Source organism: Pteropus alecto, unplaced genomic scaffold (assembly GCF_000325575.1).
Source record: "Pteropus alecto unplaced genomic scaffold, ASM32557v1 scaffold270, whole genome shotgun sequence".
Lineage (NCBI taxonomy): Eukaryota > Metazoa > Chordata > Mammalia > Chiroptera > Pteropodidae > Pteropus > Pteropus alecto.
The window spans coordinates 3,300,645-3,318,201 of NW_006430735.1; the positions used below are offsets into that span (position 1 = coordinate 3,300,645).

A 17,557-nucleotide genomic window follows, 5' to 3' on the forward strand; every position below is an offset into this window, starting at 1 on the left:
CGAAGAGTCACTTTGCCCAAATAGAAACTCTCAGATAGTCTTCAAAAACTCTAAATATTTAGTCTAAATATCCCTGCCATAGTTGCTTCTCTACTTGTTCTTAACCGTAAGTCCCCAGTGGTGCCCCTCAGTTGCCGAGCTGCTGATTGCTTATCAATAACAACAGATGTACAATAATGACATCCTTACTTATGTCAAAACGACTTTACTTCAAAAATAAAATAACTTTTTTGTCTATTATTGTCATAAACAAGTGGATTAAAACAACTTTGCTTAAGTCATAAACAAGTGCATTTGAAATCATATTGAACCTGTACACAACAGTCGCTATTAGGAGACTATTAAATTCAGAATCCAAACCAGTAAGGTCCATCCTCCTCCGTTCTGTATAACTCAGAGGGTGGGGTTAGGACAGAGTGGCAGTCATGGTGAAGGAGGTGGGAAAAATAACTTTTGATGACTGGACAGGGAATTGATTTGGCTATAGGTTCTCCAATAATAGTTTCAAATTTAGGGATAGCCCCACCAGCAAGTATCTTTATGTTGGATGAAGGGACTGACAAACAAAATGGGTGCAGTCAGGCTCCCTCCTAGCAAGCCGTGAGATTTCCGGAGGACCTTAGCTACAGCGTCCCGGGTGACCTTAGATACAGCGTGCTATACAACCTGTAGAATGCAAGCTCACTGTGATTGATTGTGATTATAGTATCCGGCCGTAAGCCACTGTTAGGAGAACAGCTTTGCCTGTGCAGGTGGGGGAGCTGGAGCTGGAGCTGTGCCTGTGCCTTGCTGTATCCTGCTATACCTGAATAAAGCTATGTTGCGTCTGCCCATGGCTGCTCACATATTCTTGCAGCTGCCAGAACCGGACACCCCAAGCTTCAGTACTCCGAACCAGCGGAACACCTTAGCTGATCAAACCAAGTCCTTTCTTGTCCTCTTCTTTGCATATTGAATGCATATTGCATTTCACCAAGATCTTTTTCCCATAAGACAGCTGGAATGTGTTGGAAGTAGAAAGCTCAATTCATGTTGTCCTCTTCATGTGGCTGAAGATAGGTGTTAGACTTTTGGACTCCTGAGCAATTGCCCTATTATCTGAGGATTGTGGATGAAGAAAATGGAGACTCAGGCCAAATAAAATAAACCCAAGCTACTCCCTCTTATGTTCTCATTGGTCACTTGTTCTTTCTTGAGTTTCCTACTTCTCCCTCTTTACAAGTTCTTCCTTACCAACACACAAACCTTTTTAAGCCTGTCCCACTTAAAACAAAACACACACACACACACACACACACACACACACACACACACACACACACACGTACATCTCTTTTAACACTATCATTCTATTTAAACTACTATTCTCTTCTCTCATGGTTCAACTTTCTGAACAAAATTTTCCTACTTCATCTAGTTCCTTTTCATTCTGGTCTAATGTAGGTTTTTGTTGTTATTGTTGTTTGCTTGTTTGTTTTGTTTAGGTTTTTTTTTTTTTGTCTTTTTTTCCCCACCTAATTCCTAAAACATTGATGTCCCGTAGGGTTTATCTCTCTGCTCTTGATCATGCCTCATTCTTTCCTAGAGCACCCTGACTCATTTCTCCATTTCAACTACCACCCACAGGCTGACTACTTCCATATGTGTATTTCTAGCCCAATCCTTTTGATTGTATTACTGACCCAAGTTTTGGCATATCCTATTATGCACTTAGAACATATTAAAAAATAAGCTCATTGTCTCCCCCACCAACTTCCAACCTCCTGCATTTATTCTCTTTTGGGAAGTGTTATCATCCACTCAGTCGTCTAAAGGCAAAAACATAACAACTACCTTAAAACACCCCTTTTTCTTAAACTCCGAATGGCCAAAGTCCTATGAAGTAAAACATGTACACATCTTGCTTGATTTTGTCTCTCCTGTTATTTTACTCCCATTGCCTTATTTCTTGTCTAAAGCATCTCTAACCAGTTATTGAAATATCTAGCTGGTCATGTTACCTCCCAGCCAACCTATTCTTGATGCTACAAAATACTGATTATATGCTACATCAAGAAGAGTTTCATGAGTACGGAATTTAGAATCTATACACATCAGAGTGAGATAGGAAGCAGTTTCAGAAGTTTTGAATTGGCCTTCTCACTGTGATATGGCTCTTACCCTATAGGCCAAGGGCCCAGTGTGAAGGTTATTTCAACAGTCAAGTGTAACAATTTCAATTACACATTTAGAGACTGCGGAAATGATCCCTAGGTTATGTTCAGAAAATCAGTGTGCCTTCCTGAGCTAGACATTAGCCAGGTCTCCAGTTATGACCTGGCTCCTTTAAGCCTCCAATCTAACAAAGGGGAGGTCATGATGATAATCTGAGTATCAATGTTAATTTATACTCTGTGTCCATTAATCTTCAAAATATTTTTTCTCTTTTCAAGTGTACAGTCACATGGTTAAAGAGCTATAGATCCCTTTGGGGAGGGACTAGGGGCTTATAAAAATACTTATCATGGTAATACAGGATCCTTCTTCCTAGGAAGCAAGGCATCTTATCACCTAGTGGGTTCTGGATTTGAAAATCAGTTCAGGTCTGAGAGCTGAGCCAGAGATGATGACTCTTAACTAGGGTGACTACCCACAGTCTCTTGCTCTTCTAATCTTGACTTCTGATTATAGATGTTAAGAAGCAATGTATACATATATCAAATTATTATGTTGTACTTCACCTTAAATTTGTACAATGTTATATGCCAATCACATCTCAATAAAACTGGAAAAAAATAAAAGTAATCATTTACTTCCAAATTTATATATACACACACACACACACACACACATACACACACACACACATACACACACACACATACACACACGCCCGTGGGCACACGCACATACACACACATCCTTATTGGCTGTCATTGGCTGCCCATCTCCTTTGCCCCTAGGGACATCACACTTTATTAAACATCTCTACAGATCCCTATGAGTCAAAATCCCTTGGCTGTCCTCCAACCTTCCTGGTAATTGCAGCCTCTTGGTTTCTGCTAGTTAAGTGCCACCATCTGGCTCATTTACTTCAGAGCCCATCATCCCCAGAATGACATTAATGAGCCCAGCTCTGTGACTGCCTCACCTACTCTCAGCCCTGTCGATGTCTTTCAGCAATGCTGTGCCTCCTCTCCAGCACATTCCTGATGGCTTTGGTGAATACTGGGTCCTCTGGCTCACCTGAGGAACAACCTCTGGTGGGTATGTCTGGCCTCACATATACTATATCCATCCCTGCAGTCCTACTTTCTTCAGCCTCTTTATTCCCTCCTCTACCTTCAGATAGGGCAGCTTCTCTGGGCCTCTAAGAATCATCCTAGCAGTAAATTTATTTAATCTCCTGGGATCCTTGAGAGGTTGTTAAACCCTGTCTAAGGAGGAAATATCCCCCAAGATGATGAATTCTTGCTTATCTAGTGTCATATTCCAGTTCTTTTGATCAACCGCTCTCAAAATCTAATACAAGAATTACTCCCCTAACTCCTGCCAATACATACTGGCAAGTGTTTACAGAATCTTTGGTGTATATTCTCTTTCTTCCCTTTCCCAGCTGGATTATGCTGGAACTCATCACTTCTCCAGCTGGATTATGCTGGAATTTAACTCTCGGTTATTTGCCTAATAGCTGGGAGGACAGTTTGGAGGAGTTTTTAAGGGAGCACCTGTTACCTGTTACCTCCGAGGGGGAAGGGCCTTGCAGCATCTTTCAGCATGGAGGTAGTGATAGCTGTTACTCAGGAATTATGGACCACCTCTGCGACTTCTGAGACTTCACAAAGGTCTACAGAGCTGACACTCTCAGGGGCATCTTTTCCAATGTCTCAACCCAATGTTTCAGGGTCCACGATTTTCCCAACTAGTGTGCTGACTTTAGCATAACAGACTTGCCTTTGCTAAAATTTTACATCTCCGTAGCTCTGCAACTTTAGCTATTAGAGCTTCTGTTTACTGTTCAGTTATGCCCATTCTTCTAGAAACAGGAAATATGGGCCTCTGTAAACTGCTAGAGGGTTCCTGGCTCTCACATCTCATACTCACTCTTTAAATGCTTGCTAATGGCCCTCAGTTTTTCATTATCCTGTTGACAAACATTAATAGAACTTACTGATAACCAGCCAACTCCACTATCTTTGTAGACTCTTTTATACCTATATTTTCCAAATAACTGAATTATTGCATTTGCAAGGATATTCCCCTCTACCAGGGCATTTTTCAGGTCATGTCTTTGGAAATCTTCAGCAATTGGACCACCATTATGAGTCAGGAGCTGTTCACTCCTTACACAGCACTCAGAACGGCGTTCTTTTGTGTCCACCAGCAGGTCAGCGAGCCAGTTTCCAGAATTCCATGTTATTATTTGTTTTCTCTGACTGCTCCTGGTATTTGTTCATGTTCTCCAAGAAGCAGATGCCAAGGTAGAATTAGGTGCTCAGGAGATTTATTATAGAAAACAACTGTGAGAGAAAATGAGAAGGGAGCCTGGAGGATGGGAGAGCTGTCTGCCCCATGATATAGCTCTGACCTCTGGTGAAGGAGAGAGAACGGAGTTCGGGTAGGAAGAGTCTTGAACTGCAGTGCAATTCTAAGAAAGTTAAAGCAAAGCTAATGAGGAGTCCTCTGAGTCTTGGCCATAAGAATGGCCTTGCTTTAGAAACTGCTACATTGAGTGGCTGAGAGTAGCAGATGAGAGTTACAGCATAGGCGTGAACGTAATAACAAAGTTAAAGTTGGGGTCACTGACAAATTACTATTCCTACAGTACAGAGCTAAAAGGCACATTTGCATGATCACCACATCATAATGCTATACCTCCTTTGCCTGAATGCCTTAAAGAAAGGAAAGACAAAGTATACTGAGCGTGTGGAACTCCTTTTCTGATTACTTCAACAATTTATGCGTCTGTGAAATTATAATTACAGTCAATGATAAGTGTAGCTACCACCATAGGGCCAAATCACTTGGCTTAGAAATTAATTGAGGAAAAACATTAACATATGCCAGTAGAAAGTGACCACCAGCAGACAAAAAAATAACTGACGAGAAACCATTTTCCAATCTATGGACTGTTAAAAGGTAAGTGGCTTGTTCCATCACTTACTTTTTTCATTTGAAACTAATTAACATTGAGCTGTTTCTTCTTCTGGACCAGCACTATTTTCAATCTTAGAGGCCCCCTTTTTTTTGGAAGTGGCAGTAACGATAGGTGAGGCTACTGCTATAGGGTTGTCATATCTTGGTCTTTTTCTTGAATATGGTCTGAGTTATTCATCAGAAATCTTTTAGCCATGTCAAGAGTAGTGGCCATTTCAGTCTTCTTCCCTCTTTCAGCTTTGTGCTGAGGCATTGCTGGTCAGTATCAAGCCTCTTATTGAATATGACAATTTCAAGACCACTTCTGCTGAGATGAGCATATTCTGCAAACAGGTCTCATAATCAGAGTCCAAAAGTGAGGTACTACGATCACGTTTTAAAAACGAAAGTTACTTATCTCAGTAGTTCAAAGACAAGTGGAAATGGGAGAGGGTATGGAAGGAGTAACGTATGGAATAAAGACCAAAAATAACATCCTCCCTTTCTCTATCCTTCTGCCTTCTCTGACCTTGCTTTATATCAAAATTAGGTAAAAAGATAGAAGAATTATAACTAAACCATTACCACCTTCCCAACAAGTGATTTGTTTAAAAATGCTTTTTTACAGTCTCTCAAATTATTTTTTCTGCAAAGATTAGGGGGAAATAAAAGTTAATAAAAGAATTCACATTCCCATCTTTGTTCTGAGCAGCACAAATTCCCAATTTACTAACCCTACTAGCAGCTCTCAAATTCTGTCTTTGGCACCAGCTACATAAAGTGTCAAGAGAGCCCATCCATGGGAGGCAGACTGGTTAGACAGGGGAGTGTTCTGTTTGGGGAAACTTAACATTGAAGGACAGAAGCTAAGAAAGAATTTAATAAGTCATAAATAACATTTGCGTAAACCTTCAATTTGTAAAGTGTGCTACATATATTCTCATTAATTCTTACAGTCTTGTGAAATAAATGTGATTGTTGCCATTTATCAAAAAATCAAAAAGCAACAAAATCAACCAGCAACAAAAATAGTACAGGTGGTCCTCAAACCTGGGTCATGACTTCTTACATCCTTTATATTTGCAGGTCATTAGCATTTCACCCAACATACACGCCTGCCCTCTTTTTCGTTTTGGAGCCCCCACTCACCGATCAGGTCATCACATCAGGTTGTAGCTGTGTTATATTAACCATGCAGTAATACATTAGACAGAGAGGACAAAGATCAATTTTCTTATATTGACTCCTAAGTAACTCGCAATCCATTTCCTTTCATAAAATTCACATCAAACGTTTTCATTCTTTATTCATCTAGAAAGCTAGAAGAGGGTGAAGGGGACAAATGGTGCTGATAAGGGTTGAGAAATCGCTTGTGATTTTAAACAGGGGGTCAGAGTATACTTTTTTTGATAATGATATTTGAAGAAAGACTTAAAAGTGAGCATGTTTACCATATTGATATCTGGGAAAAAGAGCATTTCAACGAGTGACAAAGCCCTAAAGTAAGAGCATGTTAGACATGGTTAAGGAATAACGAAAGCAGGGTGCTGGAGATGTTGGAGGCGAGCACTCACAAAGTAGGGTACACTTGAGGTAAAGCCTCAGAAGTTGTTACAAGAACTTTGGATTTCCCTCTGAATAAAATGAGCTCCATGAAAGGGTTTGAGTGTCATGATCTGACTTGTATTTCAAAAGGATTTTTCTACATAGATAATTGAGTATTTTATTTTAAAATGTAAGCTTTAATTTAAGATTTTTCAAACACAAAAGTTGGTGCAATGCTCGTTATTCTGTGCCTCATGAACTAATTGTCAATGGTTAATGCAATATTATTTCTGTATTTTCTGTTTGGGTGTGTATAAACGCATTTATAATAATCATAATAAAACAATGTTGGATTATATACACATATATAATCCTATATAACCACAATCGTATTACAACCAAGACATTTAACATGGCTGTAGTATCATCTAATTTCCACTTAATATTCAAATTTTTCCAATTATGTCAAAAACATTCTTTTGACTTCAAGAACCATACTTTATCGTTCAAATCGCACTTTTAAAAATATAAAACTTACATATAGCAAATCACACACATCTAAATGAATAGCTGTGTGAATTTTTTCATAAAGATACACCTATATAAATGCCACACAACACAAAGCAAGCTTGTTTGATTATGCTGAGTCAACTGGTATAATCAGGACCAATTGCTTCCTTGTGAGACTCCCGTTAGATCTTTTCGGCAAGTGTCATATATTGTAACCTGTTAGAAAACACATTTGTTCATATCATTCCTGATAAATTTGAATACATTTTTGTCTATAAGCCCCATCTTGCCAAATGTAGAAATTTACTTGAGGCATTTTCAGAAAAATTAATTCCAATTCTATGATTTAATATTTAAAAAAAATTTTCATCTGCTTTCTTCCTACCTCTGCTTCTCAGGCTGGGGATCCTTGGAGATGTGCCCACTTCCACTTTGTCAGTGAGTTTACAGGATTTCTTCATGCAGATAGCTTTGCTTCAGTCAGTGTCCACCAGGACCTGACTCCAGAGCTGTTACTTCAGCACCAATTCTTTAAGTGTTAAATATCCTTTTAGAGCGAAAGGAAGTAGGGAGGGCAGGCCCCAGATGTCTTACATTTGTCATACCTTACAGCTTTGCCATGTGTACACGTGCATACACAAAAACACATTATAAAAGTGCTTGTGAGAACATCTTTGTAGACGCTGTTATTTCTGGATGGGAAAATGGCTCCTCTTGGCTCCCCACAATCAAGATCGTATCACAGGATCTCTTTGCCGTGGAATTTATGAGGCATGAAATATGTAGTCCCAATTTGTCTCTTTTGAATATTCTGAGCATGAGATAGAGACAGTGAGGGGAGAATAGAGTAAGGTAGTTAATATATACAAATTTGGGGGGAGGCATATGGATTTTAGGGAGTTGGGGAATGTGACTTTAGAACTTTTATCTTGCCAGGGACAGTAAGGAGGAGTAAATATACCATTTTAGTGGTAGAATGATTTATTTTATAGAGAGAGAATTTTAAGTTTTAGTATGTTATGGACAGAGAGCTATCTACAAGCAGAATCAGAAAGTAAAATTCCCAAATTAATAAAGGCAGAGAGGAAGGAAATAGAATAGAAACTCGAACAATCCAGTGAAAATAGGGGGAAAAGTTTAAAAAAGGAAATTATACATACAATGTAAGGAATAAAACATGTCATTTATACACTGAAAAATTCTGACTAATAATCATGCCTTTTGGCTTAATCCTATTAAGAACATTAACTATAATTTGCATACAAATTTCCTAAATACAAGATTTTATATACACATTTTAAACATTATGTACGATTCAAAAGTAACCTTGAATATTTTTAATCAATAAAAACATATGAAACCATTACAAATGGAAATACCAGCAAAGTGCCCTGTGTTTTTATCTCAGAGACACATTATAGAAATCTTGAGTTAAGAAAACTTAAAAAAATATTGCATTGTTTATTAAGAATGTGTTTTGGAGAGTGAACAATTTCCCTTTGGCTTAACATAGTCAACCATTTGAGGTCATTGAACTTAGAACTAGAAGGCAACAGCCCTTAATGGTGTCAGAATTCTGAGGTAGAAACACAGACTGGGAACACACTATTATTTCTTCACTCAGCCCCTTCACAATGCTCAACTCAGGTTCTCACTTCAAAATATGAGTCTCTGTATTCCAACAGACAAGCAGCAAGCACTGTTGGGGCTCTGGGGCTCTGAGGGTTAACACCTGCAGCCTACTGGCTGTAGGCCCTATAAGCAGGAAGCGTTGAAGGTGGGGAGCAGCTTGGAGTTCAGATGTCAGGGGCACCACGAAGTTGATTGCAGTCATCTTTCTACCATTAATATAAATCAGAGCTGTACCCTTTTTCCTGGCATTGTAATCTCATTGGAGGCTTTTCATCAACACCTTATTCCTACAAAGCAAATGAAATGTGGTTTTAAAAAGATGATAATCAAGAAATATCAAGTTGTATTCTTGAAAATAGCCAAGAAACCCGTTGCTGGAATGCCATAAATTACCCTTAAACTTTAGGATAGTGGGTGGGAATGTCATTTCCTCTAAGAATGACATTATCAGCCAAATCATGTCTCTAACACAATTCCTGTCTTATGCAGCCCATGGGCAGGAGAGGCCCCAGAATGGATCTTTTATCGTTTGCCCAGTGGCCCAAATATGGGCTATCCAGAGTGACCTCAAGTATTCAACTTGCTTAGCACAGAATTGTGGCAGGAAGCAGGAGAGCCAAAAGGGGAAAAGACAAGTACATATTCACATACCTCCTCCTGTGGGACCTGGTAATGGGCCAGGGCCCAGGGCCCAGGGGACTGCCACTCCTGGATGGTGGAGGGGGAGTCTAGCCTAGAGGGTCCTACTCACTTTAGACTTTGCTGGCTATCCTAGACCTGGGGTGTTCAATAAGTGTGACACCAATAGGGCTCCCCGCAGCAAAACAACAGAGCTTGAAATGGAGCCCAGGATGGCTCCTGGACAACAGAGTGGGGAAATGGACCCTTTGGGACAAGACAGGGCTGCACCAAATCCCTCTATTCAGAAGGATTATCTTTTCATTCTCCCAAGCTAAGCCCAGAAGCATACTTAGCCTCTGCCCTCTAATATAAAACAAATGAAAATTCCCTTTAAGTGCCCTGTTGCTCTACCTCTCCATTTGCACTTTCAAAAAATATCTTCCGTTGCAGTCTCTACTTCTACCCTAGTCAACGGACATCTAATTTTCTGTATCCTTTACTGCTTCAAATCTATTATCCAGTCAAGCATATTATTTGTACCTTCTTCAGCTTTATTTGCTATTACTTAAGACAATCACCTCATATAAACTTTTTCATTAACGTTATATTTCAGCTTTTCTTGTTTCTTTTCTGCCTTCTTTAACATGCCCCCCAAATACTGCTGTTCCTCGAAGCTCTGTCCAAGTCCTCAGCCCCAGTGTAACTGTTAACCTTATCAATATTTAAATAACTACCAAATAATTACCTGGAAGCCAGATTTCTTTTTTATCACCTATAGAAGATGCCAGGTCCTTTAAACATATGAAAACCAAATTTCCCCAAGATTTTTCTGATAGACCTTACATCTTACATCCTTCCCTCTTTGGCAGTATAAGCCCTCAGCCCGTTTACTTGCTTAAAAATTCTCAGTGGCTCATCACCCAAGGATGAGCTGCCTGACTCCAGACTCCTTGTCCACCCCTGACTGCTATAAATTATTTGCAGAATTTTGCAGATGTACATTTTTTCTTGTTTACTCATTTAAATTTCACATTATCTTTAGATAGGCATCATTATGCCTATTTTGTTAAGCGACAAAACTGAGGTTTATTTTCATGCTGTACTACTTTGCAATTTCTGTGCTGTCCTAAGTTCTTTCACAGCCTTTGCTCTGGTTCCTATACTGAAAATTAGCTTTACTCCTTTCCATCTAGTCAATTCTTCCCTTAAGCGATATCAGTCACCACATGGTATTACAGTTGTTTACAAACCAACCATCCCCATTAGACTGTAGGCTACTTGAAAGGTTTTTTGGCTAGTTATTATTTTTGTGTAGTGTATATATCTGCAATATAGTAATTGTAAAGGTCTATATCTTAGAATTAATTGTCTCCAGGTAGAAGCATTAAGCCCTGACATATTGCTCTTTCTTTTTTAGAAATATACTTATGGGTAATACTTTTCTTGAAACTCTACTGATAACTTATGCTTAAAACACAGAGCTAATTAAAATTAGCATGTATCCCCCCTCTCCCTCAACTATAAGCCAGGTATATACTTTTAGTCTGTAGAAAAGCACTAGGTGAATTACCTATGAACACATTTGGGGCACAACATATTATCCTCCAGATGTAAGGGTGGAAAGTTACAGGCAGGTAGCAAGAAAAGTGCACACACTCTCCCTTGTTTTTCAGGAACCCAGGCTTGCCCAGCATAAAACTGTAGCTGGACCCAACCCTCCGTGTCTGCAGGGAGACTTCGCCCATGGACCACACACCACATGACACCTGGAGAAGGAAAAAGAGGTAAGATGAACAGAGCAAGACCAAATTATCACGTCTGAGATTACATCATGGCTTTTGGTTTTACTATCTTTGTCAAGTGCCAACTCTTGAGATATGAACCCTGGAATTCTAACTTAACTTACTCTATTCTGTTCCCCTTTAAAAAATAATGCAAAATAGTTCCTGTTACAACTTTAAAAAGGAACAAAAAATATAATTAGGAATGGTATAGCTGTAATAACTGAATAGATAGTGTAGGGGAGGCAAAATTTTACCTCTACCTATCTTAGGCTTTCAGCCAGGACTCTAACAAAAAGATAGGTTAATAAGAGAAAAGCAGTTTATTAATGTATGCAGTGTACACCATGCAAGAAAACGCACGACAAAAACTCGAAATGGCAGTTTAGAATTCCATCTTCTTTAACATCTTCTACAAATAATAATAAATCTGTAAAGGAATAACAGGGCAAAGGAAAGCAGTTTTAAGCCCCTAAGAGTGTCCAATTGTGGGATGGTAAATATATAGGAGGAAATTAATGGAGTGAGATTAGTTTGCAGATTCCTCTGATGCCATTTTTTAGTTGATGAGTGTCTCCAGCAAAACAATTTATATCCTGTCTTTAGGCAGAAAAGCAGGAAATTTTTTTTTTTTTTGGCGGGGGGGGGGGGGGCAAGCTGAGCTTAAAGAAGCTTTGGATATCTAAGTAGAAAATTGACCATCAAGAGTTGGAAATTACAGGACTGTTGATGCTGTAAGGGACTTGAACGATGCTGAAATCAAGTCTCTTCTTTAAAGAGGAGGAACCTGGGCTGCAAGGGTAGGTCTAGCCCTGCCTTTCTCCCAGCTTCCCGTCTCCGGGCAGGGTTCTGGGGAAGGGTAGGGGAGGCATTGCTTTTCAATGGCCTTCAGCTCAAAATATTTTTTTTTTTTTTTTATGTCAAAGAGGCATATTTGTGGGTGACCTATTCTGGTTTTCTTCAATAGAAATAGACTAAACCAGAGTGGTCTGAGATGGCCTTCATGAAATAGGTTCTTTATTATAGGAACTGTATTATACTAACCAGTTTATGGTCTTTAATTTTATCTTCTGTAATTCTTACACAATATAATGAGGTGCGTATTATTAGCCTATTTTACAATAAGGAAACTGGGAACTAGTTTAAGCAATTTGTCAATGTCGCTCACTTTAATAGATGCTACAACATCCGGGCCTCCCAAGCTTAGGCTCAGGCAGTTGATTTTAGAGCCTACCTTTACTTCTAAATCTTTAAAGAGGAAAAAATGAAGCCAAACAGATTGCTATTTCCTTCTCTGATGACATCAGTAATTTAGAGCAGTGGTTCTCAAAGAGTGGTCCCCCAACTAGCATCATCAACAGTGCCTGAGAAATTGTTGGAAATGCAAATTCTCAGGCCCTACCTCAGACCTGAATCAGAAACTGTGGGTGGGGCCCAAGAATCACCAGCCCATCGGGTGATTCTAATACACCCTAAAATTGATCAGAGGTTAATAACAATTAAACTTATTTGCTCATCTAATCCAGAATGAGCTCTTAATATTGGGCTTACGAGAGGCCTCTTGCGATGATTTCACTGCCTCTATCTTCCCAGCCCTGGCTGCAATTCTGGTCCAGGAAGCAAACACAGCATTCGGGGTAGAAGTTGTCATGACAACATTGTCCATTTCATCAAGGAGAGCAGTAGACCCTTCAAGAACAGATGCCCCTTCCTTAAAGACAGCAGTCACTTCAGAAGGATCCAGCGTTATTTCTCCCCTTTTCATCTTTAATTTTATTTGTGATTTTGTCAGGATCTTGGCCTCCTTTGCTGTGATCGGAATGTCCTACAAATAGGGTTGAAAAGATTAAAGTGCTATCAGAAGTGTACCCTCATTTTTATTACACTTCGTAGAGTTGGTGAAAAGTGGTGGGGGGGCGGGCCGTTTGTTCCTTCTTAGAAGGAGGAATGAAGGGGGAAGAAGGGTCTAGGACAATTGCTCTACTCACTTTTTGATACTAAAATAGGTAATTAGAATGAGAACTAAAACTTCCACTCTGCCAAATTTTCTACAAATTACTCACCTTTTGATTAGGATAAGCGTATTCGCAGAGTCTCCTGTATACATCCAATTTCTAAGACAAGAGAGATCAAGGAGTTAATAATGAAAGTAAGTTTTCTACCCTTCCTCCCCAAAACGCTGTTTAACACCTGGGCCCTCACCAAGCCTTTGGTGCACAGCTTTAATTGCTGGCACCAGGCCCTCACGATGTCCCGGTGTAGCAGGTTGACTGGTGGCAGTTTGGAGGGTAATGGAGGAATTGGTATCTTTTTTCTAAGTTTTACTTTTTTATCGTCTTGTGCCATCTTTTGTGGACAGGAAGCTGAAAGAGAATGGGATAAAATTAGTAATAATTAACTTTTGCGTAACTTTTTAAAATGTCAAAAGTATGGGAGCATGTAAGATCTTGTTCCCCAGCATGTTTGGCTCAAATAAACGCTTAAAAAATTAAAATATTAAATAAAAATAAAATGTCAAAAGTACAATCACTTAGTTCTCATAGTTCAGTCCCCATGACTTATCAAACACCACAAAAACCTCCAAGGCACAGAACCTCAAGCCTAGAACTTAATACTTATGAATCCCAGTTTTTACTTCCTAAAATTCTCTACTACTCGTACACACTTGTGAGCTTGACCTATAGACGCTGAAGAGGTTGCACTAGAGATTGCTTAGACCTGAGATCATAAATGCTCAGTGGTACCTTGTTCTGCCACCACAATACAAATAAACTGCATAGTAATGTTACAAGCACAACCACTATTACCCATAATTCTGCCAGCCCACTCCATTAGAGCAGCACTCAGTTCCCATTGCATATCAGTCTCCTCCTGATGCACCTCACACACAGGGCCATTCAGGAAAAGGCAGAACACAGCTCCAGAATAGATACAAATACGCTGATGCTAATAATCCCCAAGGTTGACTGAGCCCACATTACTAGTCAGGTAGAGGCATAAGCATTTTACCCAGTATTCTATGTAAATTACAACTGACCCACCACCCCACTCAGACTCAACATGGTAGGTTATTAGCCTCACTCTTTTTAAAATAGGTAGTGGAGTTTCACGAATGGGATTTCAAACTTACATCAGTCTGTTCCCGAATCATTGCATGCTGATATCCTGAACTCCAAGCAGCAAGTTGTTAAAACAAAAATGTTAACTTCCACAGCTGAAAGTTTTTTCTAAAGAAAGGTTTTATTGAGCCAAACATGCTAGCCAAAAAGAAGATAGATCTTGGGGCATGAATTCCAAACCACCAGAAGCTTGGCTAGGTGGAAAAGATATATATATCCATAATCTCAGAATTTGCAGGTATCTTTATACATCGAGTACTGAGGAGGGGGAAGACAAAACCTGTCTGAAAGAATTTACATTAGCTACAGGCAAAGGGGTGGGAGAAGGTGAACTGGGGCCCACTCTGGGATAGGTGCAGAGTCCACGAAGTCCACGTATAAAAGAAGTGGACAGCAGGCTTTCGTCAGCTGGCCTGCGGTCATTAACAGACTAGCAGTTCCATCGCTTCCGTTCCTCTCTTTCTCGGGCTGCTGTAATTTAATTTAGGGGATCTCAGAATTTTCTTCTTGCAGAATGATGATCAGAACCTAGTATACTTGGCCTTTTGAGCCACACTTCTCTTGCTCAGGCCCGCTTCCACATCTGGAAGTGTACTTTCCCTTCTAATAAAACTCTTCTTTTCTGCTATTTAAAAAAAAAAAAGAAGAACCAAGTATACTGTGGGAGTTTGGAGATTGAAAGTGACAAGATTTAGTAGAAGTGACCGAAAGAAGGCTTCAGGGAGGTGAGATTTAAGCTGGGCTTCGAAGGAATCGTGGGACTTGCAGAATAGAGGACAAAAATATCTTTTTTACTTTTTCTACTCCAGAAAAATCCCTCAGACTTCTTAAACCCAAGGAAATGGGATGTAAGCACTTGTGGACCTCTTACCTTTGTCAGCTTCGATAGGTCTTTTTCGTTTGGTCCCCTTCCCTGAGGTTTTTTGCATACTTGGTTCACCAGCAGCTCGCTGTTCCTCTTCAGCTTCTACTGACACAGGTTGGAATTTACAAGTCATATTTTTCTCCCCTGATTTCTTTGTGGAGTTCCACTGTGGGTAGAGGAGCCAGTCAGTCATTCCTCTAGTGTCTGACCCACCACATCAACACTACCTGCCTTTAAGATAACCCGCAGTCGAGACACCAAGACAGTCACAGAACTCTGTGCTGCCAGTGTGTATTCTCTGAGTATCATCTTAATGCCCAGGTTTATTTATCAGATAGCAAAGCAATGCTAGGGAAATGGGAGAAGGCCAATATGAATGTATGAGGAAAAGACAGAAAGTACAGTTACAAACAAAATAGAGGAAACCGTGCTCTGCTTTGAAGGACTATATCCTTATCTCTCACCTGGAAGATTTTTTTTCCCCATCCTTTTATCTTTGACCTCTTTCAAACAAATGTTTCCCAGAGTAATGCTATACATCCATTCAACGGTTTATTCTTCTTAGCAGGAAAATATGAATACAATCAAACATCTGTAATACAACCTATACCAGCCTCCCATCTTCCATTCCAGCTGCTTCTCATACTACTCTCCTTTGCCCCAATTCTGGTCACAGCATTCCTTTCCAACCTAGTTAGTCTGGCCTGAAGGAATTATCCTTAGCTCTACCTCAACCCACTCTTCGGTTTACATTTCAAAGTCTCACTCCTTTTATAATCTCACTTAGTATTAGCTCATCTGGTGACCCTTTCTAGTCTTTACAGATTATGTCAAATCTACTACATATTTACTCATTCCTTCCACTTGTCAGTTGCAATTTTACATTTGCTTGTGTGATTGGGCAAATTCCTGTTAGTGCATTCAATCGTAAGCTCCAAAAGGGTGGAATTTCTTTCCCTTTCATCGTAGGCACTCAATACTTATTGGATGAAGAGAAACAAGAGAACAGTGGGGATAAAAGTTTTTTGATACGAAGAAACTAACATTTGTTGAACCTCTGTTTTAGGTGTTGTTTGACACATTCCTTATTTTCTTTCATGTAATCCTCACAGCAGTCTTGTGACCATTTATTACTTTGTTTTTCAGATGCTGAGGCTGAGGTTAGATAGCTAAAGGCTCACAGGTAGGCATTTTAGGTAAAAATTAAACCCAAGGTCAACTAGCTCCCAAATCTAAATCCTTCCCATTATCATTTAAAGTGGGAGTACTGGACAAATTAACATTCGAATGGCACTTTTACATCTCTGTAGCAGTTTGTCCTACATATTCAAATCTTACTTTTGCCTAGTGCTTTCACAAAATACTCACTTTGGGGCCTCACAAAGTCTTAAAATTAAGAGGGCAAACAGAGAATCTGGTTCTAGGAAAGAGATCCTAAGAGTGCTCAGGTTTCCCTAGCACATTAGTTCAATTTTTCTGTACCAGGCCTCAAAGCCTGTTCATCTTTAGTTTCTATCTGTAGAACTCATCAGTATGTCTGGCTGCTAATGAGTTTTTGGCCCTAACAAGTCTGTGGAGCGGGGCGGGTGAAAAAAAAAAGCTCAGACGCATAAACTTTGGTTTAGGACCCGTGTCTGTCAAAGGAAAATGAAACCATCTCATTCTTTCCCAGTCTCATTTTTAACTACCTCTTCCTAACAAGTTTCTCTCATTTCTTTTCCTCCTGTTACCATTTCCTTCTAGCCCTGGTACTTAATTTCTCTTTCTGACAAGATAAAATATCTCTTCAAAACCAAAATAAGAAAACCCACATATTATTTTCTCACTCCAGTATACCAGGCCGCAGTCATATCCAGGATTTTACTTTTTTCTTAAAGAAGTCAAGAGAAAGAAATTCTAAGGCACATTCTTTTCTCCTCAAAAGGAGAAGTGTGCTTGTGGCGAGAGAAACATGAGGAGACTCAAAGACAGAAAACAAACCCACTAAAATGTACTTACCATCTTCCCTTTTGCATTCTCCATACTCAGAAAAGGAGTTGAGGTTGATAAAAAGAAAATCTAACTTCTGAAATGGCCCCTGGCCCAAGATTGCTTTTTTAAAAGTCTCCTCCCACTTCCTGCCACCTACAGGCACTTTTTTTTTCCCCTCTGTTCCCTCCCCCACAATTTGTGAATGCCAAACGTGTGTACTTTTTTATTCGTGAGGGGCCTGTTGTATGAATGAATTAATATCTCTGGCTCTTTGTGAGTTTTTTAACACCATTATCTAAGGTGTGGCTCAGGAGACTGTGAGAAGTTGAACTAGGGAAAAACAAGTTTCTAGACTTCTGAACAAGATGTATGAAGGGATTTAATGCTAGAAGTTGTAG

At 39.6% G+C, this 17,557-nt stretch overlaps 1 protein-coding gene across 1 annotated transcript; it reads right to left on the reverse strand.

Moving 5' to 3' along the window:
* Nucleotides 1–8,596: 8,596 nt before the first annotated feature.
* Nucleotides 8,597–17,256, reverse strand: DPPA4 (developmental pluripotency associated 4). Its single transcript, XM_006905450.2, has 7 exons — nucleotides 17,187–17,256; nucleotides 15,195–15,354; nucleotides 13,407–13,567; nucleotides 13,268–13,318; nucleotides 12,756–13,029; nucleotides 10,994–11,189; nucleotides 8,597–9,089 (listed from the first exon to the last, which is right to left on the reverse strand). The coding sequence occupies exons 1-7, from the start codon at nucleotides 17,208–17,210 to the stop codon at nucleotides 9,059–9,061; spliced, it is 897 nt and encodes a 298-aa protein (XP_006905512.2). The 5' UTR covers nucleotides 17,211–17,256; the 3' UTR covers nucleotides 8,597–9,058.
* Between the last annotated feature and the right edge of the window lie 301 nt (nucleotides 17,257–17,557).

Bases quoted from the DNA above. Each gene is read 5' to 3' on its own strand.
- DPPA4 (XM_006905450.2), bottom strand. From the start codon at position 17,210: ATGGAGAATGCAAAAGGGAAGATG. The intron at 13,030-13,267 runs GTGAGTAATTTG...CCCTATTTGTAG, and splicing joins ACGCTTATCCTAATCAAAAG to GACATTCCGATCACAGCAAA. The intron at 11,190-12,755 runs GTAAGCCCAATA...TTCCTTCTCCAG, and splicing joins ATCATCGCAAGAGGCCTCTC to GTGTCATGTGGTGTGTGGTC.